Here is a 27,976-nt window from a genome sequence, read left to right as displayed (position 1 = left end):
AATGCACAGCTTGTAAAATTAGCCATGCCTTAATGTAGCTTATTTTAAAAACAAAGGAAATGACTGAAAACGACACCCAAAGACTTAAAATCAAGAGACATTTGAAGTAACCGCAAACATTACAGATGGAAATACAAAAAACAAACCCACGTACAGTGCATCTGGAAAGTATTCACAATGCTTCACTTTTCCCGCGTGTTATGTTACAGCCTTATTCCAAAATTGACTAATTTCATTTTTTTCCTTAACATTGTACTCACAACACCCCATAATGACAGCATGATTTTTTTTTCTAAATTTATATATACTCAACAAAAATATAAACGCAACACTTTTGGTTTTGCTCCCATTTTGTATGAAATGAACTCAAAGATCTAAAACTTTTTCCACATACACAATATCACCATTTCCCTCAAATATTGTTCACAAACCAGTCTAAATCTGTGATAGTGAGCACTTCTCCTTTGCTGAGATAATCCATCCCACCTCACAGGTGTGCCATATCAAGATGCTGATTAGACACCATGATTAGTGCACAGGTGTGCCTTAGACTGCCCACAATAAAAGGCCACTCTGAAAGGTGCAGTTTTGTTTTATTGGGGGGGGGATACCAGTCAGTATCTGGTGTGACCACCATTTGCCTCATGCAGTGCAACACATCTCCTTCGCATCATCCATGAAGAGAACACCTCTCCAACGTGCCAAACACCAGCGAATGTGAGCATTTGCCCACTCAAGTCGGTTACAACGACGAACTGGAGTCAGGTCGAGACCCCGATGAGGACGACGAGCATGCAGATGAGCTTCCCTGAGACGGTTTCTGACAGTTTGTGCAGAAATTCTTTGGTTATGCAAACCGAATGTTTCAGCAGCTGTCCTAGTGGCTGGTCTCAGACGATCTTGAAGGTGAACATGCTGGATGTGGAGGTCCTGGGCTGGTGTGGTTACACATGGTCTGCGGTTGTGAGGCTGGTTGGATGTACTGCCAAATTCTCTGAAACGCCTTTGGAGACGGCTTATGGTAGAGAAATGAACATTCAATACACGAGCAACAGCTCTGGTTGACATTCCTGCTGTCAGCATGCCAACTGCATGCTCCCTCAAATCTTGCGACATCTGTGGCATTGTGCTGTGTGATAAAACTGCACCTTTCAGAGTGGCCTTTTATTGTGGGCAGTCTAAGGCACACCTGTGCACTAATCATGGTGTCTAATCAGCATCTTGATATGGCACACCTGTGAGGTGGGATGGATTATCTCAGCAAAGGAGAAGTGCTCACTATCACAGATTTAGACTGGTTTGTGAACAATATTTGAGAGAAATGGTGATATTGTGTATGTGGAAAAAGTTTTAGATCTTTGAGTTCATCTCATACAAAATGGGAGCAAAACCAAAAGTGTTGCATTTATATTTTTGTTGAGTGTATATATAAAAAAACTAAGAAATGACATGTCCATAAGTATTCATACTCTTTGCTCAATACATTGTTGATGTGTCTTTGGCAGCAATTACAGACTCAGGTCTTCTTGAATATGGTGCCACAAGCTTGGTGCACCTGTCTTTGGGCAGTTTTGTTCATTCCTCTTTGCAGCACCTCTCAAGCTCCATCAGGTTGGATGGGGAGTGTCGGTGCACAGCCATTTTCAGATCTCTTCAGAGATGTTCAGTTGGATCCAGGTCTGGGCTCTGGCTGGGCCAGTCAAGAACATTCACAAAGTTATCTTGATGCCACTCCTTTGATACCTTGCCTGTGTGCTTTGGGTCACTGTCCTGCTGAAAGATGAACTGTCGCCCCAGTCTGAGGTCAAGAGCGCTCTGGAGCAGGTTTTCATCCAGGATGTCTCTGTGCATTGATGCATTCATCTTTCCCTCAATCCTGACTAGTCTCCCAGTTCCTGCTGCTGAGAAACATCCCCACAGCATGATGCTGCCACCACCATGCTTCACTGTAGGGATGGTGTCTGGTTTCCTCCAAACATGCCGCCTGGTATTCACACCAAAGAGTTCATCAGACCAGAGAATTTTGTTTCTTGTGGTCTGAGAGCCCTTCAGGTGCCTTTTGTCAAACTCCAGGTAGGCTGCCATGTGCCTTTTACTAAGGAGTGGCTTCCGTCTGGCCACTCTGCCATCCAGGCCTGATTGGTGGATTGCTGCAGAGATGGTCATCCTTCTGGAAGGTTCTTCTCTCTCCACAGAGTAATGCTGGACCTCTGACAGAGTGACCTTTGGGTTCTTGATCACCTCCCTGACTAAGGCCCTTCTCCTCCGATAACTCAGTTTAGATGGGCGGCCAGCTCTAGGAAGAGTCCTGGTGGATCCAAACTTCTACCTTTTACAGATTATGGAGGCCACTGTGCTAATTGGGACCTTCAAAGCAGCAGACATGTTTCTGTAACCTTCCCCAGATTTGTGCCTCGAGACAATTCTGTCTCAGAGGTCTAGAGACAATTCCTTTGACTTCATGCTTGGTTTGTGCTCTGACATGCACTGTCAACTGTGGGACCTTATATGTAGACAGGTGTGTGCCTTTTCAAATCATGTCCAATCAACTGAATTTACCCCAGGTCGACTCCAAGTAAGATGTAGAAACATCTCAAGGACGATCAGTGGAAACAGGATGAACCTGAACTGAGTTTTGAGCTTCATGGCAAAGACTGTGAATATGTATGTATTTCTTAGTTCTTTATATATATATATATATATATATATATATATATATATATATATATATATATATATATATATATATATTTGCAAAACTTTCACATCATCATTATTGGACATTGTGTGCAGAATTTTGAGGGGGAAAAAAATTTCATCCATTTTGGAATAAGGCTGTAACATAACAAAATGTGGAAAAAGTGAAGTGCATGAATACTCTCCGGATGCACCATATTACAAATGATAAAACATGAGTGTATATATAGTGAATCTGTAATGAGTAGACTGAAAGCAGGAGGCTGCAAATAGTCAGTATGAGAGTGGAAAACACAGCACTGCAGCACATCATCGCTTTCTAAATTTGTTACGTTAATGTGTTGAGTTCTCAAATTACTGGTCCAGAACTCCTATCTGGTCTACAAGATGATTCCCCCTCTGACAGTATCTGAGGAAAAAAGCCCAAACTCATGATGCTGCTTTGCAAGATGTGGCAAGTAAATGAAGAAACAATAACTGAAAATAAAACCAAAAACCAAATAAACTCATTGAATCTGCAAAACTATGAAAGGAAACAAAGTAAAAATTAAAAAACTTCCCAATATTTATGGATTTTATTTTCAATAATTAAAAATAATTGCACATTTTGATTGTACCTTAGTTTCAAATAATATTTTGAATTGCTAGCAAAGTTGTAAAACCAGAGTCGAGACTGTACAGACTGTAAGCCCAATCAGCTTGGTGCTTATCCCCCAAGAGTGTAGTATAAATCGTATAGGAGCCTGTCCAACTTACTCAGCTGAACTGGTACCTGTTTGCACCTGAGTGGACTGGTACAATGCAGATGAAGTGTCTTGTCAAAGGTCACAGACAGGTACAAGCATAACCTGAAATGGTACCCGGTCTAAAATAAAATAAACAACTTCCCAACCCAATTTGGGCTGAGCTGCCTCTTCTACTTCTATGAGGGCTTTAAATTTTAAAGTCCTTCCCTGTTATTCAACAGAGGACTAACAGATGATTTGATTGATGGATTGGTAGGTCTCTCAACACAATGTCTTTGGAGCTAGGTCTCTCCTGTGCCATTCCCTGTGGGAACAAGCAAAGGAGCAACTTTGGAGATGATGCTAAGGTTCAAAACACAGCAAACATACTTACCAGGAAACAGTGTCTGTTGATGGTAGGCTAAAGTCAGGAAACATGAGGAAGTCACAAGGGTTGGCAACAGGAAGCCAAACACAGAGACAAAAGAAGACTGTCTTGGGAACTAAATATTGGAAACCAGCTCCGCACTGGTGTGAGGAGCCGTGGGCAACTAATTCATGGGTGAGTCAATGAACTAGGAAGTGAGTGTGAGTGTGCATGTGAACTGGCAGTAAAGCCACAGAAATACACTAGGCACAGGAGTGTCAAAATAAAAGCACCTGAGGAAGTGATCAAAGCAGGAACTGTGACACGTGTTGCTAATTACCACATATACAATCCACAACAGAACAGATAAAACTAATAATAGCATGTTTAAAAAAATCATAATTCTTCTTTTGACAAGATGGAGCAAACAACAAAAAGCACAGTCTGCAAAGCTGTTGTTTAGGTGGCGCCATTGTCCTCTACTTTGCCAAAATGTTGGACAGTCATCATCCTGTTTCTCACATTCACCAGGTTGTGGCTGCTGGATGGAGTTGTTTAACATGGAAATGGTCCATTTTAAATAATGCTAGCATACCAAAGAAAATTCAGTGTTTACTGGTGTGAAATTGGTCACTCAATTCCAATGCATTGCACAAACTAAACCTCATGGATGCTATGGAAATTGGAGGAGCATCAGAGAATGTGAGGCCTCAAGTTGATCAGCCACAGCATAAAGTTGATCAGCCACAGCATGAAGTTATGGGAATGAGTAGTAGAAGCTAGGCTTAGAAAACAGGTGAAGATCTGTGAGCAGCAATAGGGTTTCACGCCGAGGAAGAGCACTACAGATGCAATGTTTGCTGTAAGAATACTGATGGAGAAGTATAGAGAAGGCCAGAAGGAGTTACACTGTGTGTTTGTGGATTTAGAAAAAGGTTATAACAGGGTGCCAAGAGAAGAGTTGTGGTATTGCATGAGTGTGGAGTAGAGAAGTATGTTAGGGTAGTGGAGGACATGTACAGTAGTGTTCAGAATAATAGTAGTGCTATGTGACTAAAAAGATTAATCCAGGTTTTGAGTATATTTCTTATTGTTACATGGGAAACAAGTTACCAGTAAATTCAGTAGATTCTCACAAATCCGACAAGACCAAGCATTCATGATATGCACACTCATAAGGCTATGAAATTGGGCTATTAGTAAAAAAAAAAAAAGTAGAAAAGGGGGTGTTCACAATAATAGTAGTGTGGCATTCAGTCAGTGAGTTCGTCAGTTTTGTGGAACAAACAGGTGTGAATCAGGTGTCCCCTATTTAAGGATGAAGTCAGCATCTGTTGAACATGCTTTTCTCTTTGAAAGCCTGACGAAAATGTAACGTTCAAGACATTGTTCAGAAGAACAGCGTAGTTTGTTAAATAAAAGACATCTGCAGAAGAGGTTACAATTTGCCAAAGAACACATCAACTGGCCTAAAGAGAAACGGAGGAATATTTTGTGGACTGATGAGAGTAAAATTGTTCTTTTGGGTCCAAGGGCCACAGACAGTTTGTGAGACGACCCCCAAACTCTGAATTCAAGCCACAGTTCACAGTGAAGACAGTGAAGCATGGTGGTGCAAGCATCATGATATGGGCATGTTTTTCCTACTATGGTGTTGGGCCTATATATTGCATACTAGGTATCATGGATCAGTTTGGATATGTCAGAATACTTGAAGAGGTCATGATGCCTTATGCTGAAGAGGACATGCCCTTGAAATGGGTGTTTCAACAAGACAATGACCCCAAGCACACTAGTAAACGAGCAAAATCTTGGTTCCAAACCAACAAAATTAATGCCTCACAGATGTGAAGAAATCATGAAAAACTGTGGTTATACAACTAAATACTAGTTTAATGATTCACATGGTTGCTAAAAAAGCAGTTTGAACATAATAGTTTTGAGTTTGTTGCGTCAACAACAGATGCTACTATTATTGTAAACACCCCCTTTTCTACTTTTTTTTCCACTAATAGCCCAATTTCATAGACTTAAGAGTGTGCATATCATGAATGCTTGGTCTTGTTGGATTTGTGAGAATCTACTGAATCTACTGGTACCTTGTTTCCCATGTAACATAAGAAATATACTCAAAACCTGGATTAATCTTTTTAGTCACATAGCACTACTATTATTCTGAACACTACTGTACAAGAATAGTTTGACAGCAGTGAGATGCGCATTAGGAATGACAGACTCATTCAAAGTGGAGGTGGGATTACACCAAGGATTAGGTCTGAGTCCTTTCATGTTTGCAATGGTGAGGGACAGGTTGACAGATGAGATCAGACAGGAATCTCCGTGGACTATAATGTTTACAGATGACATTGTGATCTGTAGTGAGAGCAGAAACCAGGTTGAGTCTAGTCTGCAAAGGTGGAGATATACTCTGGAGAGAAGGGGAATGAAAGTCAGTAGAAGCAAGACTGGGGTACATGTCTGTGAATGGGAGGGAGCCCAGTGGAATAGTGCTGTTACAAGGAATAGAAGTGGTGAAAGTAGATGAGTTTAAATACTTGGGGTCAGCTGTTCAAAGTAATGGAGAGTGTGGTAGAGAGGTGAAGAAGAGAGTGCAGGCAGGTTGGAGTGAGTGGAGAAAGATGGCAGGAGGGATTTGTGACTGAAGAATATCTGCAAGAGTGAAGGGGAAAGTTTACAAGACAGTAGTGAAACGAGCTGTGTTGTACACCTTAGAAACTGTAGCACTAACAAAATGACAGGAGGCAGAGCTAGAGTTGGCGGAGCTGAAGATGTTGCAATTCTCTTTGGGAGTGATGAGAATGGACAGGATTAGGAATGAGCATATCAGAGGGACAACTCAGATGGAACGGTTTGGAGACAAAGTCAGAGAGGTGAGATTGAGATAGTTTGGACATGTACAGAGGAGGGACACAGGGTGTATAGGGAGAAGGATGCTGAGGATGGAGCCACCAGGCAGGAGGAGAAGAGGGAGGCCAGAGGAGGTTTGTGGGTGTGGTGAAGGAGCACATGCAGGTGGTTGGTGTGACAGAGGAAGATACAGAGGACAGGGTGAGATGGAAATGATTGATCTGTTGTTGAAACGATTGATGAGATCAAACAAGATGATCAGAGAGAATAGAGAGAGAAGAAGATGATCAGAAAATGTGAGAGACTTCAGTTTGAAAGGAAAATGTCAGGTTTCTGGTGAGGTTGTGGTGGGACAACTGAAATTCTTGAGTTGTTGGGGGGGGTGGTGTGCTATAGCCCCATTAGGCCTTACACTAGAGCCACCTATGTATTTTTAACCCACATAACATTTTATGTGAAGGCCCATTTGTCCCACTTGCTCTCCTCTACTCTTGGTGTGTGATCTTAACACAGAAACTGCACTTTGAGATTGAATCTGTTTTTAAGTTGGCGATCAACACTAAAATTATATCTGTCAGTGGAAAACCTGAATAAAAACAGTTCATAAAACCATTTATTTAAATGAACAGATTTTTTTTGCTACAAAATTGCACCTGCTTTTGGAACAGCACCATCTGTTCTGCTAAAATAGGAAAAATAAATTATTCTGTAGATCTCAGTCATCAAGGTTTTCCAGATTAATTTAATTCCAGGATGCTGTGTGCCATTCATTCACTTGCAAAAGTGATTATCTTTCATTAGCAATCTCTTCTTAATTGCCCTCCTCCAAGAGAATTGCTGTTTTTGTCTTTCCAGCTCCCCTTCCTCTGACATCATTTAGTTTGTTAAACTTTATATTATTTTCAACATCCTCTGAAGACATTCAGATGGAACCGCTTTTATTTTGAAGGTGTGCGTGTGTGTGTGTGTGTTTAGTGCACCATAATATTTGTTATATATAATGTGACATTTATTTAAATTTTATTTAAATGTATTTAAAGCAAATTTGCCTTTTTTTTTTGTTTGTTTGTTTTTTTAGTCTGATTTTATTTGCTGCTTCTTTTGGAATGAAACTCCTGAACTGTTTTTCGGTTTTTGTCCGTCTGTGAAGCTGACTTCTGTTGCTTATCAGCATAGTTGTACAGATGTTGTGTTAGATTAGCACTGTGAGGGGACAACTGGACAGATGCACAGACTGTCCATCTGTCCCCTTCTTTTTTGTCTCTCATTTTTTTCCTTTGTTTTTGTTCTGCATGTGCAGTTTTGTAAAGCAAAATCAAGATGCACTCTCTCGCAGGTCGTCCATCAACAGCATACAGTCAGCGTGAGTTATCACTCTGTTACTAGATTCTCTCCTTATCTCCTCTCCTTGTCTCCTCTCATAGCCTCATCTCTCCTCATGGCATCTTTTTTCCCTCCTTGTCTCCTGTCTGTCTCATCTCCTTCTTTGTGTATCCTCTCCTTCTCTTTTCTGTTCTCCTCTCCTCTCTTCTATTCCTTATCTTATTTCCTTGCTTCCTCTTTTCTGTTGTTTCCTCTCTTCCTTGTTTCCTCTCCTGTCTGAGTCTCGTCTCTCCTCCTTGTCCTCACCTCTCTTTGTTCTACCTGTTTTTGTCTCTCCTTGCCTTGTTCACATGTCTCATTTATTCTCCCCTTTATCTTTTCCTTGTGCACTGAAAAAAGGAAACATGACCTAAATATGTACACGAGTTGCACATGATCAGAATGTGTCCAAATAACATCACTTTCTTATGTATCTCAATTAGAAACATAAGAAAATGTTACATGGACACATTCTGATCATGTGCAACCACTGTACAGATTTCAATAATGTAAATCCACTGTGACCTTGTTTTTCATCTTCTCCTTGTTTCATCTCTACTTTATTTCCTATTTACTTCCTCTCCTCTTCCTTCTGCTCTCATATTCTTATATGTTCCTTTTATCTGGTTTTTCCCTCTTAATCTTGACTCCTGTCCTCCTGCCCAAGTTCATCTTTTGTCTCCACTACTTTTCTTTTCCTTTCTTCTTGTATAGTTCTCTCCATTCCTAGCTTCATTCTTTTATTTCTTATCCTTGCTTCCTCTGGGCTCCACATCTTTCTTGTTTATTGCCCTTGTCCCCTTTCCTTGTTCTTTTGTCATTTTTCTCTTTGGTTCCTTTCCTCTGTTTCCCTCCCTCCTTTCTCCTTATCCTCTCCTGTTTTCTACACTCAACAAAAATATAAACGCAACACTTTTGGTTTTGCTCCCATTTTGTATGAGATGAACTCAAAGATCTAAAACTTTTTCCACATACACAATATCAGCATTTCCCTCAAATATTGTTCACAAACTAGTCTAAATCTGTGATAGTGAGCACTTCTCCTTTGCTGAGATAATCCATCCCACCTCACAGGTGTGCCATATCAAGATGCTGATTAGACACCATAATTAGTGTACAGGTGTGCCTTAGACTGCCCACAATAAAAGGCCACTCTGAAAGGTGCAGTTTGTTTTATTGGGGGGGGATACCAGTCAGTATCTGGTGTGACCATCATTTGCCTCATCCAGTGCAACACATCTCCTTCGCATAGAGTTGATCAGGTTGTCAATTGTGGCCTGTGGAATGTTGGTCCACTCCTCTTCAATGGCTGTGCGAAGTTGCTGGATATTGGCAGGAACTGGTACACGCTGTCGTATACGCCGGTCCAGAGCATCCCAAACATGCTGAATGGGTGACATGTCCGGTGAGTATGCCGGCCATGCAAGAACTGGGACATTTTCAGCTTCCAAGAATTGTGTACAGATCCTTGCAACATGGGGCCGTGCATTATCCTGCTGCAACATGAGGTGATGTTCTTGGATGTATGGCACAACAATGGGCCTCAGGATCTTGTCACGGTATCTCTGTGCATTCAAAATGCCATCAATAAAATGCACCTGTGTTCTTCATCCATAACAGACGCCTGCCCATACCATAACCCCACCGGCACCATGGGCCACTCGATCCACAACACTGACATCAGAAAACCGCTCACCCACACGACGCCACACACGCTGTCTGCCATCTGCCCTGGACAGTGTGAACCGGGATTCATCCGTGAAGAGAACACCTCTCCAACGTGCCAAACGCCAGCGAATGTGAGCATTTGCCCACTCAAGTCGGTTACAATGACGAACTGGAGTCAGGTCGAGACCCCGATGAGGACGACGAGCATGCAGATGAGCTTCCCTGAGACGGTTTCTGACAGTCTGACAGCGGTTGTGAGGCTGGTTGGATGTACTGCCAAAATCTCTGAAACGCCTTTGGAGACGGCTTATGGTAGAGAAATGAACATTCAATACACGTGCAACAGCTCTGGTTGACATTCCTGCTGTCAGCATGCCAATTGCACGCTCCCTCAAATCTTGCGACATCTGTGGCATTGTGCTGTGTGATAAAACTGCACCTTTCAGAGTGGCCTTTTATTGTGGGCAGTCTAAGGCACACCTGTGCACTAATTAGCATCTTGATATGGCACACCTGTGAGGTGGGATGGATTATCTCAGCAAAGGAGAAGTGCTCACTATCACAGATTTAGACTGGTTTGTGAACAATATTTGAGGGAAATGGTGATATTGTGTATGTGGAAAAACTTTTAGATCTTTGAGTTCATCTCATACAAAATGGGAGCAAAACCAAAAGTGTCACGTTTATATTTTTGTTGAGTGTATTTTGTCAAGACTTTTTTGTTTGTTGTATGAAATTTGAGATTCTTTAAAAAAAATTAATTCATGAATTAAAATAGTTTTTTTTATTATTATCCATCCATCCGATTTCTATACCCACTTACTCCAATTAAGGGTCATTAGCGGGTGGGGGCACTGGAGCCTATCCCAGCAGTCATAGGGCGTGAGGAGGGGGACTTCAGTCTGTCACAGGGCCACATATAGACAAACAAACACATGCACACCTACAGACAATTTAAAGTTTCCAATCTACCTAACCCGCATGTCTTTGGATGTAGGAGGAACCCACACAAACGGGGGGAACATGCAAATTCCACACAGAAAGGCCACAGGTAAGAATCGATCCCATTATCTTCTTGCTGTGAGGCAACAGTGCTAACCGCTAATCCACCGTGCTGCCGTTATCTATATTATAATAGCTAAGTGGCCCTGTGTTTCTGTGCGTGCGTGTGCATGTGTATGGCTTCCATCATGCCAAACCTGGGGAGATCTGACATTTGCCGTTTGGTATGTTTATTTTGGGTCAAGGATGAATGCTGCGAAAACGGGACCCACAACAGGGGGCGCAAATTAACGGTCAATAGATGAGCCAAAAGGTAACAATTTAATGTTGTGAATGTGCACAACGATTATACAGACAATCACAGAATCTGATAGCAGTCAATACACAAAGGTGACGTGTGGGCAGGCTCGAGGGATAAAGACGTCTGTCCTGAGAAGAGCCGGAACCACACGATTTCCACCGCCACAGGAACCTGTGAATACTGGAGCCGCCAAGTCCCGAATTCCCAGGTGATCACCCGTCCCCGACTGTCAGATCTGGTACTGCTGGCGAGGAGCACAAACAGTGAGATGTGGGTGTGTGCACACCCAGTAACAAAAACAGTCAGAAGGTGGAAAGTCACCTCCACCTCTAATCACACACTCGTGCAGCTCCTGTTAAACCACTTATCTGGTTTGGGTGTGAAGCGTAGCCGTCGCTGTTCACACCAAACGCCAATCCAGCAGATAAGGCAACACCACAGGAAAACGGCTGCAAAAGAGTTCAGACTATTATTTAAGTTTAAGTCAGCAGAGAAATTACCTTCACACGTAGATGATATCTTGGCATTGAGGTGGAGATGACGTCCGGCTTTTATGGAGTGGATTGATGAAGTGGAGATGGGTGACAGCTGTCATGAGTTGATGAGTGACAGCTGTCAACCCCAGCTGTGTCCGTGGCGGCAGCGCCCTCTCGTGCCTGAAGCCTGCACTTCTGGCAGGGCTCTCTCTGGTGGTGGGCCAGCAGTACCTCCTCTTCTGGCGGCCCACACAACACTAATATTTTTGGAGAAACTATGGATATTGGCTAACAACACTAAACAATGGACATTGCTAACTACGTTCTGAGTGCATGATTTTATTTAGTAAGTTCAATTTAAGTGCGTAATATAATTGTAAATACATTAAAAATACGTAGATGACACAAGAAAGTGAAAACACTTATTTCTATTTTGGTCCATTTAAAAAAACAAATGTCAAAGTAGAAGTACAAAAATAATAATAATAATAATAATAATAATAATAATAATAATAATAATAATAATAATAGTGTGTATAAGATAACAACAAGGTAAACAATTTATAAAGTAAGTCAGTAAATTATCATTTACAAAAATTCCATAATTAACAGGAAATAAAAGGGTTGAGTTTCTCTTCTAAAAATTGTTGAGGTTGTAAAAACATTCTGGACTCACACAACATTCCAACTCATGATAAAATCTTTGCTTAATTTATTGCGACCCTTGAAAAATGTTAGCTACCTACTTTATAAACACTACCCACTCTAGAGCCCATGGATCCCCACAGGCAACATGGTAGTTATTATTATTATTATTATTATTATTATTATTATTATTATTATTATTATTATTATTATCTTACAGAGGGTAAAAATCATACTAAATGCATTAAAAACATAAAAGGCCAGTTTGTGTTTCTCAGTGAGGATTATTAATAGATGAGTTTCTGCAGTATTTCATTGTTTACTGTATATTTTCTGATCATAAATGTTAAGTTTGTGTGAACATCACTCCAGGCACTTTGGCATTTCTCCCGAAGAGCTGCAGAGTTTAAACACTGCAGCTGGGTCGAAAGATGTTTTCTGCTCTCAAGCATTCAGGCAACTTAATCAATTATAATGATTAAAGCACTGCCGGAAGACCAGACGTTTGACATTTATATTTAAAATCCAAATTTATTGCCAGAAAGACCATTTTGTGTGTGTGTGTGTGTGTGTGTGTGTGTGTGTGTGTGTGTGTGTGTGTGTGTGTGTGTGTGTGTGTGTGTGTGTTGTTTTTTTTTGTGTGTGTGTTTTGTTTTTTCATAAAAATGTCATGTGATCTGTCTCACAAACCTTTGTGTGGTTGAGAAACTGTCTGTTGCTCGTCTGTCTCAATTCAGGCGTATTGTACGCTCTGTGTTTTTAGAAGTCTTTTTAGGAATTATATTATCTACTTTCCTGCACGACAAATCACGGGGTACAGGTGACAGAACAAAATGGTAAATGGACTGCATTTATATTGCTCTTTTCCATCTGTATCAGACACTCAGTGCTTACAATAATGCCTCACATTCACCTCGATGTCAGGGTGCTGCCATACAAGGTGCTCACTACAAACCGGGAGCAACTAGGGGATTAAGGACCTTGCCCAAAGGCCCTTAGTGGTTTTCCGGTCAGGCTGGGATTTGAACCAAGGATCCCCTGCTCTCAAGCCCAATGCTTAACCACGAGACAATCACCTCCCCTAACAAAGAACAAACTTAACTAACCCATAAATCCCAACATTAAAATTTACATCCATGAATGGTTATGTACACGCACCTTTTTATATCTTCAGAAAACCTCATGTCCCATTCCACCTGTTATCAGACACATATTATCCTTTTCTTTTTATTAACTCTGTTAACCCTCAAAATGGAATCAGCTGCAAATCGCAAATTATCCACAAACCGTTAATTGCAAAATGTGAATACTGAAAAAATATCTCACAAAACGTGAACGCAGCTCTCACAAAACATGAATATCATGTTTTTATCATAGTAGAGAAGCTTGTATTTCCTGTTTAGGGGAATCTACAGGCAGATTCATGGTTGAGCGATGGGGTCTCCGGTATCCCCCATTGTGGCCAATCTGTACATGGAGCGAGTGGAGAAGACAGCCTTGACGTCTTTCACGGGCATCTCTCCCAGTCACTGGTTCAGATATGTTGATGACACATGGGTTAAAATCAAGCAACAGGAAGTTGAAGACTTTACAGAACACATCAACTCGGTGGACGCCAACATCAAGTTCACACGTGAGGATGCCAGAAACAACCATTTAGCCTTCTTGGACTGTGATGTTACGATTGGAGAGAACCGGCAGCTCCAGACAGGGGTTTACAGACAACCCACTCACACTGACCAATATCTGCTCTTTGGCTCCACCCACCCCCTTGAACACAAGCTTGGGGTGATCAGGACGCTTCAACACAGAGCCCTACAGGTGCCCACAACTACAAAGGGAAGGGCTAAAGAAAAACGTGTCCGGAAAGCCCTCACAGTATGTGGGTACCCATGATGGTCCCTGGACAAAGTGCAGAAGTCCCAGAGAACAAAGAGACCAGATAGACAGGAGACGGAGACAAGAAGAAGAGGAGTGTCTCTCCCTTATTTAGCAGGAGTAGGGGAAAAACTACAGAGGATCTTCAGACAGCACAAAATCCCAGTTTACTTTAAAACGGTTAACACCTTGAGACAGAAATTAGTTCACCCTAAGGACATGATCCCTAGTTACAAACAGAGCAATGTAGTGTATTCTATCAGATGTCAGGAAAACTGTAACAAACACTACATAGGTGAAACGAAGCAACCTTTACACAAAAGGCTATACCAGCACCGCAGAGAGGGCGCCAGTGGACCTCAGTCTGCAGTTCATCTCCACCTTAAAGATGCTAACCACACGTTTGAGGACAAGGAAGTTAAAATATTAGCCAGAGAGAAGAAATGGTTTGAGAGAGGGGTCAAGGAGGCATTCTTTGTGAAATGTTTGAAACCCAGCCTTAACCGGGGAGGGGGTCTGAGACACGCTTTATCACCTGTTTACAATGGGGTACTCAGGGAGCCATCAAGGGAGCCATCAAGAAAGGCATCCATCCCATCATTAGGAGGGACAGCTGCCCTGTCATTAGGAGAGTGCTAACTAGAGCACAATAGTTGCTAATTAGAGCTATTGTTTAGTCACTAGCCTATAGCAGTCTGCCTCTCAGTGGGAGGGGTCTGGTTAGGTTTAAAACTCCAGCTTTTGTTGGCTTCTGTTCATTCGTCTCTACAAGAGTCAGACAGAAGTCAGACTTCCAGAGCAAGAATTTTAGCTGAGGAAGCTTCTGCGATTTGAAGCGAAATGTCCTCGTGTCAAGCAACCCAGTCCAGTCGAAGATTCAAGCTTCTCTACTATGGAAACCACCTGGACAACTGAGAGCCTACACAGAAACATGTTTTTATCGTGAATATTGAGTAGTTTATGGATTTTCAGTTTCAAGTCTTGATCTCAAAACCCTATCACTGCAAAAATGATTTTTGTTCTTGCAACTGGGGGGCAGGGATCACAACAGCTGGCAAGGTTTGAGAGGTGATCGGAGGAGCTCTCGTGTCTGGTGTCAAGTGCCTGGCACTTGACAGAGTTTGATGCCTTCGATAACATTTGACAGGTGGACCGTCAGAGTCAAAGTCCTCACCTGACACTGTCCCTGGAGCGGGACACACCCAGCGGGGCCGGGCGCTTGACACCAGAAGCGAGAGCTGCTCCGATCACCCTGTTGTCACCCCTCGTGCCAAAAACAAACAAAACAAAAAATCATTTTTGCGGTTATGGGGTTTGCGATCAAGACTTCCTGCAGTAATTGATCTGTAAAATTAAATCCATAAACTAATTAACTGAATATATACAACCCCTGGCAAAAATTATGGAATCACCGGCCTCAGAGGATGTTCATTCAGTTGTTTAATTTTGTAGAAAAAAAGCAGATCACAGACATGACACAAAACTAAAGTCATTTCAAATGGCAACTTTCTGGCTTTAAGAAACACTATAAGAAATCAAGAAAAAAAGATTGAGGCAGTCAGTAACGGTTACTTTTTTATACCAAGCAGATCAAAGAAATATGGAATCACTCAATTCTGAGGAAAAAATTATGGAATCACCCTGTAAATTTTCATCCCCCAAATTAACGCCTGCATCAAATCAGATCTGCTCATTGACATTGACCCTATGTGTCTTTTTGCAAGGAATGTTTTTGCAGTTTTTGCTCTATGGCAAGATGCATTATCATCTTGAAAATGATTTCATCATCCCCAAACATCCTTTCAATTGTCCAAAATATCAACATAAACTTGTGCATTTATTGATGATGTAATGACAGCCATCTCCCCAGTGCCTTTACCTGACATGCAGCCCCATATCATCAATGACTGTGGAAATTTACATGTTCTCTTCAGGCAGTCATCTTTATAAATCTCATTGGAAAGGCACCAAACAAAAGTTCCAGCATCATCACCTTGCCCAATGCAGATTCGAGATTCATCACTGAATATGACTTTCATCCAGTCATCCACAGTCCACAATTGCTTTTCCTTAGCCCATTGTAACCTTGTTTTTTCTGTTTAGGTGTTAATGATGCCTTTCGTTTAGCTTTTCTGTATGTAAATCCCATTTCCTTTAGGCGGTTTCTTACAGTTCGGTCACAGACGTTGACTCCAGTTTCCTCCCATTCGTTCCTCATTTGTTTTGTTGTACATTTTTCGATTTTTGAGACATATTGCTTTAAGTTTTCTGTCTTGATGCTTTGATGTCTTCCTTGGTCTATCAGTATGTTTGCCTTTAACAACCTTCCCATGTTGTTTGTATTTGGTCTTTTGCAACATTGCGTGATGATTTACTCTCTTTTAAGAGTTTGATAATCCTCTCCTTTGTTTCAGTTGACATCTCTCATGTTGGAGCTATGATTCATGTCAGTCCACTTGATGCAACAGCTCTCCAAGGTGTGTTCACTCCTTTTTAGATGCAGACTAACGAGCAGATCTGATATGATGCAGGTGTTAGTTTTGGGGATGAAAATTTACAGGGTGATTCCATAATTTTTTCCTCAGAATTGAGTGAGTCCATATTTTTTTCCTCTGCTTGGTCTAAAAAAGTAACCGTTACTGACTGCCACAATCTTTTTTTCTTGATTTCTTATAGTGTTTCTTAAAGCCAGAAAGTTGCCATTTGAAATGACTTTAGTTTTGTGTCATGTCTGTGATCTGCTTTTTTTCTACAAAATTAAACAACTGAATGAACATCCTCCGAGGCCGGTGATTCCATAATTTTTGCCAGGGGTTGTATATATACATATATATATATATATATATATATATATATATATATATATATATATATAAAATGATTCACATTTTTGCGAGACCCGCTTTCATGTTTTGTGAGACCTGCGTTCATGTTTTGGGAGATATTTTTTCAGTAATCAAGATTTGCATTTAACGGTTTGCGAATAATTTGCGATTTGCAGCTGATTCACATTTTGGGGGTTAACAGGGTGAATAAAAAGAAAAGGATAATATGTGTCTGAGAACAGGTGGAATGGAACATGGGGTTTTCTGAAGATTTGCAGCTGATTCACATTTTGGGAGTTAAGAGCCCTCAGAACTCTAATGATGCCCTCCTACATTCTGGTCAACTTCATCTTATTTCTAGAACAGATCAAGATTAATTACTTTACACAGTGTCTGTGACAAATACATGTCTCACATGCAAAAAGCTGAGATTGTCCTGAACATTTTGATATGCAACACATTGGTAGGATACAAAACAAATGTACCTTTGAAAGGGGATTTCTTCAGGAATGGTAAAGTCGAGAAAACACCCTCAGGGCTCTGGGGGTTAATATACTACAAACCTGAATAAGTTGGAACTCAGAAAAGGTCTAAATGTAGTGCACTCAAACGATTCACCCATTAATTATGAATGGTTGCTTGATTCATTTGAATTAAATAAATTTAAATGAGCATAATGTCCAAAGGACTTTCAGCATATTAGTGCATAACGGGTATTGAGACACTGACCTGGTTTGTGGTAAACCTGCAACTACACATGGAACCAACGTGGGTGATACTCCTGTTTGAAAATATGCTTCATCTATCTTGTTTTACCTGTAAGTCAAGATGTGTTACAATGACTGATCATTAATCCGGGTCATTAAATGCACTTTTATTTTCTTTCATGTATTTTGCTGGAATCAACCAGCAACAACAAAAAGCTGTTCTAGTAAATTGTAAACTTCATTACCATTTGTTTCCCAATCTTCATTCCTACTCTCACCTATGGTCATGGGAGTTGAGTCATGACCGAAAGAACTAGGTTGTGGGTACACGTGGCCAAAATGGGTTAACTCAGGAGGGTGGCTGGTGTCTCCCTTAGAGATAAGGTGAGAAGCCCTGTCATTTGTGAGGAGCGTGGAGTCGAGCTACTGCTCCTTCACACTGAAAGAGGCCAGCTGAGGTTGTTCAGGGATCTGGTAAGGAATGCCCCCTGGGAGCCGCCCTAGGGAGGTTTTCCAGGCATGTCCAGCTGGGAAGAGACAGTGGGGAAGATCCAGAATTTGGTGAAGAGGTTATATCTCCACACTGGCCTGGGAACACCTCAGTATCTACCAGTCAGATGTGATTAATGCATCTTCACATTGCACTGCATATAAGCCAACAGACCATGAATCAACGAGCTGTCATCTAAAATCACTGTTGAGACATGTATATATAAGGCAACCAGGAATAAAGGAGAACCGCAGCTTTTAGCAACCTGGACCTCATTTCCGGCAAAAAATATGGTCGTTTACTCACTGATATAACGTTGTTGTCATTAGGAGCCCATGCTTTGGATGATGTGTTCAGGTTCAAATCTGGCTCTTCTTCTTCTCCTGGTAAGGTGGATTACAACTCTTTGTGATACATAGCGCCAGCTACTGTACAGGAGGGGCTTAGCGGCCAATAGGTGTCACAGATTTCAAAATGCAGCTTGCTCCTTTCAACCAGACATGCGGTGCCATGACATGTCAGTCATCTTGGGTGGCACCTGGGGTGTCCAATCAGATTTCAGGGGGTGTAGTACCACCCTGGCCTCCCCTCTAGCTCCGCCATTGTCACCAAGTACTTTACAATTTAAGCCAAAAAACAAGTTGAATGTTTACAGCTTTTGTTGAAGCTTTTGTCATGAAACAACTGCACCAACTGAAGTTGACGGCATTGTCGTGAAAATTTTAAGAAACACTGAAAGTAATTTTAGCGACATTTTGTCAGTATGGGAGCAATAGCTGGTGCCACACGTGTCCACATTCATACCATGGGACCAGGCTGGGTCCTGGATGGCTCCCACACAGGCAGACAACCATTCTATCCCCACCTCTCCTAAGTAACTGCTGCAGCCAAGTGAAATGTTGGCATGTTCATGGTCTTTTCCAGTCGCTGGGGTCCTCAGCACTGGGACACCTATGTGTACGATTGTGCACATGGGCAAAATGTCACAGCTGGTATTCCCTCACAATGCAAGTGATACTCCACCTCTAAATCTCCCTCCCTCCACATTCCAGCGGCACCCAAGGATCATCTGAAGAGACAAAGTACCAAATACAGCAAGTATCTCAATTTCAAAGACCGAGGACTCAGAGACACAAATGTCACTGTTGAGATAAGTGACTGTCTCAAGAACTTCACCACGTTCACGATGTAGAGATTCACTTCTGATGATCAAGTCCAGGAAGTCAGTGAAAGCCTGGATTTTAGTTTTGACACAGGACACTCGCAAATTTGGACTCTGATTAATCACTAAGTCTGTCAAGTGCTCCAATATCTATATAGTCTGCTTTACCATTCAGCCCCTGTGCTTCAAGACAACCTGACCAGGATGTGAACGTGGACCCCTGCCTGGTCACTTTGATCTTCAGCTACCTCAACAACAGGCCATAGTATGTCAGGCAGAGGGACACCATGTCTGATACTGTGATCAGCAGCACCGGAGCACCCCAGGGCATGGTGCTGGGCCCTCTTCGCTTCACCCTGTACACCTCAGACATCTGCTACAACTCTGAGCTGTGTCACATCCAGAAGTTTGCAAATGAAACAGCCATTGTTAGATGCATCAGGGACGACCGAGAGGAGGAGTACAGGAGACTAGTGAAGGACTTTTCTGTGTGATGCCACACAAACCATCTACAGCTCAATACCTTGAAGACAAAGGAGCTGACTTTGGGAAGTCTAGACGAAGACCGTGAGCAGTTCTGATCGAGGGAGTTGAGGTGGAGGCTGTGGATTCCTACAAGTACCTCGGGCTGTGGGTGGACACAAACTGGACTGGACAACCCACACCAACCACCTGCACAGGAAGGGACAGAGCAGGCTGTACCTCCTGAAGAGGCTGCAGTCATTTAACATCTGCAGGAAACTCTTGTAGATGTTCTACCAGTATGTGGTAGCCAGTGTCTTTTACACTGTGTGTGCAAGGGGGCAGTACATAAAGAAGGACACATCCAGGCTGGACAAACTGATCATGTGTGCTGGCTCTGTGGTTGGCAAAAAGCTGGACTCTCTGGTGAAGGTGGCAGGGAAGAGAACACTGGGCAAACTGCTGGACATTATGGACGATGCCAGTCATCCTCTGCACACCGTCATCAGCAACCAGAGGAGCCTCTTCAGCCACAGACTGCTCCTTCCCAAGTGCAGGACCAACAGACTGAAAACTCCTTTGTCCATCAGCTCATCAGACTGTACAACTCCTCACTCAGGGGGAGGAGGAGTAACAGGAAGAGAGAGGACGGTACGGAGAGGAACAGTAGTACTCAATAAACCACTAATGAGCAGTATTTGTGGTATTTATATTTGTGTATTATATATTGTGTTTTACTTTCATGTTTGATGCTCTGTGTGCTTCTTACCCTGCGTGCTGCTATACAATGCTGCTGACACATCAATTTCCCTGAGGGAGTCTTCCCAAGGGATTAATAAAGTTGCCCTAATTTAACTGAATCGTTATATATTTTTTCTTCCTCTTTTCTTTTTTCTTCTTTTCCTTCCTTTTCTTTCTTTTTCTCCTCCTCCTCCTCCTTTTCTTCTGCTTGTAGTAATATAAGGATAATAATAATAATCATACCGTGTGTATGTGGCAACCCCCCCAAGACACACACACACACAAACATATATATATATATATATATATATATATATATATATATATATATATACGAGGGCTGTCAATAAAGTAACGGTCCTTTTTATTTTTTTCAAAAACTATATGGATTTCATTCATATGTTTTTACGTCAGACATGCTTGAACCCTCGTGCGCATGCGTGAGTTTTTCCACGCCTGTCGGTGACGTCATTCGCCTGTGAGCATTCCTTGTGGGAGGAGTCGTCCACCCCCTCGTCGGAATTCCTTTGTCTGAGAAGTTGCTGAGAGACTGGCGCGTTGTTTGATCAAAATTTTTTCTAAACCTGTGAGACACATCGAAGTGGACACGGTTTGAAAAATTAAGCTGGTTTTCAGTGAAAATTGTAACGGCTGATGAGAGATTTTGAGGTGATTCTGTCGCTTTAAGGACTTCCCACGGTGCGAGACGTCGCGCAGCGCTCTCAGCCGCCGTCGTCAGCCTGTTCAAGCTGAAAACCTCCACATTTCAGGCTCTATTGATCCAGGACAGAGAAGTTTCAGAAGAAGTCGGTTTCAGCATTTTTTATCCGGATATTCCACTGTTAAAGGAGATTTTTTTAATGAAAGACGTGCGGACGGATCCGCGCGTCGGGACGCAGCCGACGCGGTGCGGCGGCACAGGAAAAACACCTCCGTGTTGATAACCATTTGTAAAATCCAGGCAGCTTTTGATGGCTTTCAGTGGAGTGTATATGAGAAATTGTTTAACAGCAGGACATGTTCCAACTTGTCCTTAAGGCTTTCAACAGAGGTGTTTTTCCTGTGGCGGAGCGTCGCGGCGGCTATACACTCAATAAAAATATAAACGCAACACTTTTGGTTTTGCTCCCATTTTGTATGAGATGAGCTCAAAGATCTAAAACTTTTTCCACATACACAATATCACCATTTCCCTCAAATATTGTTCACAAACCAGTCTAAGTCTGGATATTGGCAGGAAATGGTACACGCTGTCGTATACGCCGGTCCAGAGCATCCCAAACATGCTCAATGGGTGACATGTCCGGTGAGTATGCCGGCCATGCAAGAACTGGGACATTTTCACCTTCCAAGAATTGTGTACAGATCCTTGCAACATGGGGCCATGCATTATCCTGCTGCAACATGAGGTGATGTTGTTGGATGTATGGCACAACAATGGGCCTCAGGATCTCGTCACGGTATCTCTGTGCATTCAAAATGCCATCAATAAAATGCACCTGTGTTCTTCGTCCATAACAGACGCCTGCCCATACCATAACCCCACCGCCACCATGGGCCACTCGATCCACAACATTGACATCAGAAAACCGCTCACCCACACGATGCCACACACGCTGTCTGCCATCTGCCCTGAACAGTGTGAACCGGTATTCATCCGTGAAGAGAACACCTCTCCAACGTGCCAAACGCCAGCGAATGTGAGCATTTGCCCACTCAAGTCGGTTACAACGACGAACTGGAGTCAGGTCGAGACCCCGATGAGGATGACGAGCATGCAGATGAGCTTCCCTGAGACGGTTTCTGACAGTTTGTGCAGAAATTCTTTGGTTATGCAAACCGATTGTTTCAGCAGCTGTCCGAGTGGCTGGTCTCAGACGATCTTGGAGGTGAACATGCTGGATGTGGAGGTCCTGGGCTGGTGTGGTTACACGTGGTCTGCGGTTGTGAGGCTGGTTGGATGTACTGCCAAATTCTCTGAAACGCCTTTGGAGACGGCTTATGGTAGAGAAATGAACATTCAATACACGAGCAACAGCTCTGGTTGACATTCCTGCTGTCAGCATGCCAATTGCACGCTCCCTCAAATCTTGCGACATCTGTGGCATTGTGCTGTTTGATAAAACTGCACCTTTCAGAGTTGCCTTTTATTGTGGGCAGTCTAAGGCACACCTGTGCACTAATCATGGTGTCTAATCAGCATCTTGGTATGGCACACCTGTGAGGTGGGATGGATTATCTCAGCAAAGGAGAAGTGCTCACTATCACAGATTTAGACTGGTTTGTGAACAATATTTGAGGGAAATGGTGATATTGTATATGTGGAAAAAGTTTTAGATCTTTGAGTTCATCTCATACAAAATGGGAGCAAAACCAAAAGTGTTGCGTTTATATTTTTGTTGAGTGTATATATATATATATATATATATATATATATATATATATATACACGAGGGTAGGCTGAAAAGTTCTAAGGCTCACCAAGAAGGAGAAATGCCATTTCAAAAAACTTGGCATGCATTAAGTTCAACTAGTAGTGCTATGTGACTAAAAAGATTAATCCAGGTTTTGAGTATATTTCTTATTGTTACATGGGAAACAAGGTACCAGTAGATTCTCACAAATCCAACAAGACCAAGCATTCATGATATGCACACTCTTAAGGCTATGAAATTGGGCTATTAGTAAAAAAAAAAAAGTAGAAAAGGGGGTGTTCACAATAATAGTAGCATCTGCTATTGATGCTACAAACTCAAAACTGTTATGTTCAAACTGCTTTTTTAGCAATCCTGTGAATCACTAAACTAGTATTTAGTTGTATAACCACAGGTTTTCATGATTTCTTCACATCTGCGAGGCATGGAGTCAACCAACTTGTGGCACCTTTCAGCTGTTATTCCACTCCAAGATTCTTTAACAACATTCCACAATTCATTCACATTTCTTGGTTTTGCTTCAGAAACAGCTTTTTTGATGTCACCCCACAAGTTCTCAATTGGATTTAGATCCGGGGATTGGGCAGGCCACTCCAAAACATTATTTTTTGTTGGTTTGGAACCAAGATTTTGCTCGTTTACAAGTCTGCTTGGGGTCATTGTCTTGTTGAAACACCCATTTCAAGGGCATGTCCTCTTCAGCATAAGGCAACATGACCTCTTCAAGTATTTTGACATATTCCAACTGATCCATGATACCTGGTATGCGATATATAGGCCCAACACCATAGTAGGAGAAACATGCCCATATCATGATGCTTGCACCACCATGCTTCACTGTCTTCACTGTGAACTGTGGCTTGAATTCAGAGTTTGGGGGTCGTCTCACAAACTGTCTGCGGCCCTTGGACCCAAAAAGAGCAGTTTTACTCTCATCAGTCCAAAAAATATTCCTCCATTTCTCTTTAGGCCAGTTGATGTGTTCTTTGGCAAATTGTAACCTCTTCTGCACATGTCTTTTATTTAACAGAGGGACTTTGCGGGGGATTCTTGCTAATAAATTAGCTTCACACAGGCGTCTTCTAACTGTCACAGCACTTACAGGTAACTCCAGACTGTCTTTGATCATCCTGGAGCTGATCAATGGGTGAGGCTTTGCCATTCTGGTTATTCTTCTATCCATTTTGATGGTTGTTTTCCGTTTTCTTCCACGTGTCTCAGGTTTTTTTGTCCATTTTAAAGCATTGGAGATCATTGTAGATGAACAGCCTATAATTTTTTGCACCTGCGTATAAGTTTTCCCAACTCCAATCAACTTTTTAATCAAACTACGCTGTTCTTCTGTACAATGTCTTGAACGTCCCATTTTCCTCAAGCTTTCAAAGAGAAAAGCATGTTCAACAGGTACTGGCTTCATCCTTAAATAGGGGACACCTGATTCACACCTGTTTGTTCCACAAAATTGACGAACTCACTGACTGAATGCCACACTACTATTATTGTGAACACCCCCTTTTCTACTTTTTTTTTTTTTTTTTACTAATAGCCCAATTTCATAGCCTTAAGAGTGTGCATATCATGAATGCTTGGTCTTGTTGGATTTGTGAGAATCTACTGAATCTACTGGTACCTTGTTTCCCATGTAACATAAGAAATATACTCAAAACCTGGATTAATCTTTTTATATTCTATCTATCTATCTTATATATATATATATATATATATATATATATATATATATATATATATATATATATATATATATATATATATATATATAATGAATTTCAGTCATAAAATTGTGAAACTGCCAGAAAAATTACTTCCCAGTATGAACTATTTTGTTCTGCAGTGGTTTATTTTAACAAGACGGAGAGCTTTTTCAGAAAGTATATTGCATGTAATTAGTCACTGTAATAGAAAATATTTTATTTCATGATTACATTGCGGCTGGTTTAATGGGAGATGCAGAAATACAGATGATGCTTGATATATTTAATATGAATCCTTGTATCATGATGGATGTGTTGTTGCGCTTTTGCGATGTTTTAATTGAACAAATAAAAATTTTATTTAAAAAATGTCAAGAAGAAGAGAATCATCATTGATGGCTGACATTGTCTGAAATCCATGAGAAAATAATGTTGTTGTTTTTCTCATTGCTTCTGTTTGATTCCTGTGTGCAGTAAAGAGCAGCAGCGCTCTTCAAAGACAATGTCAGTGTGGGAGCAGAGGACCAACCAGCTGAGGAGACACAACATGAGGACGAGCAACGAGGCCTTGTTCAATGAGCTGGACTCTGAGGCGCGCCTCCGTATGACCTCCGCCCTTCACCTGCACCCTGACATGAAGACTCACCTGGACAGACCGCTGGTGGTGGACGCCAGGAATGGGGACAAACCCAGCAAACCTCCTGAAGCAAGAGATCCCCAGCAGGACACGACAGGACACGTCAGGAAGCACTACCGACACCACGACAGGAGCGGAGAGAGCAACGACCGGGGTGGGAGGGACCGCACCCATCACAGCCACAACAGAGGTCAGCCTGAAGGGTCACGGTCCAAAGAGAAGAGAGCAGAGAAGAGTCTCAGCCGTGAAGGAGGTCAGGCTCACAGACACCATCACCACCACCACCGCCGTTCCACCTCTCCTGAAGAGAGCGTGAACGATGTAAGAGGAGGAGGAGGGGAGGAAAAGGAGCCCCACCATCACCACTCCCACCGTCCTCCAAAAGAGGGAAACGGGACGCTAACTAATGCTGGAAAGGGAGATCAGCGGGGGAGGGGACAGAGGGAGGGAGGAAATGGCAGTCTTGAGAGGAAGAGAAGATGCTCTCGTATGGTCAAAGCTCTGTCCACATCAGATGGAGAGGATGGCAAAAAGAACAAAAATGAAGCCAAAGGTCAAAGGTAAGATTGCTTTCTAAGGGTGGAATTATACATTGGCTCCACAATATGATACACTAGAGCTCTTGGCAAAATTACATAGTACCTGCATTAATGGTAAATGTCCACCAGTGTCACAATCGATGTTTCACAGCTGTCACATTCCGGTCAGCTGTGTTTGGTGACAGCGCGCTGAGCCTGTCACATGCATCAACTTGCTGTGGGCAAGCAGTGCACTGTGTGCACCTGCATCATATGTGATGATCATAATGTCTCATATACATTGTGTAACTCATAGGAGAGAATGACAATGTATCTGTTAAATGACATCCATCATGGAAATGACAGCCCGTCCAGATGTGCGTGCTGGGCTGGACGGCAATCACGCTGCACTCCGGTCGCCATTCGAGCTTTCGCCACCTCAACCGCACCTCGACAGTGGTGTCCTGGGCACCACATTGCTGGTTGTGCAAATGGGCCCTTATTTTTTTTAGTGCCCCGCGACTGCTGTTGGATGCTTGTGGGTGCCACCTCAACTCTGGCTGAGTGTGGGTCAAATGGGCATTCGCCTGTCATTTGCCCTCATTCAGCCTGTAGAGTGAAGGCTGGCTTGATCAAGATATTCGTGGCTGAACATTTCGTATGGCCCCTCAATCGCAATCCGAATGGTCCGACTTGCATACAGACTTACATTACGAATGTTGCAACTTCAGTGGAGTGGCAGTTTGACTGCATCTTGACCGCCATTCGATTGGGTTTCCAACATGAGGGCAACACAAATGTGGTGTGTATGTGCTGTGGCCGAACAGAGGTGCCGACTGCTGTGAGACTGCTGTACGAAGCGTTCAAGTGCAGTTCGAATTTACACGACTGTCATCTGAATCCTCCTTCGTGCGCCATTCTGCCTCATTTGTGCTACGTATGAAGGGGCCTTTAATAAAAATGTCTTCACTTTCCTTCAGCACAAGAAGTGAGTTTCAAATGGGGAAATCGGAGCTGCACTCGAATGCCTCGTACAGCAATCGCCACATTAATTTGGGCACGGCACATGCACTCTATATTGGCGTCCCGCTTGCGCTGGAAACTCATTCGAATGGCGGGCATGATGAGGTTGCACTGCCATCTGATCATGTTTGAAGCATTTGAACAGCACGTCTCACGCAGGTCAGACATATCGGGCCACGGCCGAGAAGCTGCACAAAATCATTGTCCATGTCGAACTGTGGCTGAATGAAGCGATCGAGGAAACCTTCACACCAGCGAGCAAATGTCATCAAATGCTGGACGAATGACCATTAGATCCACCCTTGGCTGGAGTCGGCTGGAGTCCAGGTGCCACCGACGAACATCCAACACCACCCGTGGGGCACTTAGGAAAGACGGGGCCCTTCATGCTGCCAGCACGAGAGTAGAGAGCAGCTGACCACCTTCGACCTGGCTCTGCGAACAGCAGCACATTTGTAGCATAACATCTGTTAATGGTGCAAAAGTGAGTGCAACATAGAGAAAATGTGTGATGCTCAAGTGACATATATATTGAATATAATTAGATGCACGTCGTGCCACAGTGACTGCTCGCAGTACTGAAAGAAACGATGGCGAGATCCATGACTTGTGGATCGAATTTGGCAGGAAAGACTTGCAGCGGGCTGAGAGCAGAATATTAATGTTGGCTGTGATAAGATCCACATCTTCTCCCCCAGGGAAGGTCAGACGGACTTAGAGGAGGACGGCCTCTCCTGCAGCCCGGTGCAGCCTGCACAGAGCATCCTGAGCCTGGGAGAAAAGCAAGAGGATGCTGACAACCAGAAGAACTCCACCAGGGCCGGCCAGGCCCGCCTGACCAGCAACGCCATCCACATCCCAGTCACCATCACTGCTCCGCCCGGAGACACCACCATCATACCCAGTGAGTACAGGAACCATTATGTTCCATTAAGTAAAAATACAGCATAATTGTTGAATGACCTCATTCTTAATTTTTGTAGTTTCATCATTAGTCTACAGTCCCCTCAAAGGTATTCCAAAAACAAGCCTGGTTCACTCATTTCAACCCTGAAAAAGCATAACAAAAGAGAAAAAAAAACTATTCATTGTCGCTATTTTAAAATTTACTTGTTGACCAAAAAACTGGGACATCTGATTAAAAAAAAGGAGCTATGTATTATGTTGTTTGGCACATGTAGGTGTACTAAATGCCAGAAAATAAAATCTGACATCCTGAACTGTTGTTTAAGATTCATCTTTGGATCTCAGTCCTAAATATCATCTGCTCATAGC

The 27,976-nt window shown here is 42.6% G+C and overlaps 1 protein-coding gene and 1 long non-coding RNA gene across 2 annotated transcripts in view; one reads left to right on the top strand and one right to left on the bottom strand.

The window, feature by feature from the left end:
* The window catches only part of LOC117530142 (voltage-dependent N-type calcium channel subunit alpha-1B-like), a 439,538-nt gene that overhangs the window by 278,482 nt on the left and 133,080 nt on the right, over window positions 1-27,976 (top strand). Inside the window, 3 exon segments of the mRNA XM_034193105.1 lie at window positions 7,958-8,020; window positions 24,998-25,720; window positions 27,400-27,605. Coding sequence (XP_034048996.1) covers window positions 7,958-8,020; window positions 24,998-25,720; window positions 27,400-27,605 — 992 coding nt within the window.
* LOC117530146 lies at window positions 53-23,148 on the bottom strand. The gene is made up of 4 exons (XR_004566195.1): window positions 23,136-23,148; window positions 17,221-17,224; window positions 13,270-13,279; window positions 53-185 (listed from the first exon to the last, which is right to left on the bottom strand). It is a non-coding gene; the product is annotated as an uncharacterized LOC117530146 (long non-coding RNA).

Source organism: Thalassophryne amazonica, chromosome 17 (assembly GCF_902500255.1).
Source record: "Thalassophryne amazonica chromosome 17, fThaAma1.1, whole genome shotgun sequence".
NCBI lineage: Eukaryota > Metazoa > Chordata > Actinopteri > Batrachoidiformes > Batrachoididae > Thalassophryne > Thalassophryne amazonica.
Note: the sequence above shows the minus strand (reverse complement) of the source record. Positions and strands in the feature narration are given on the sequence as shown.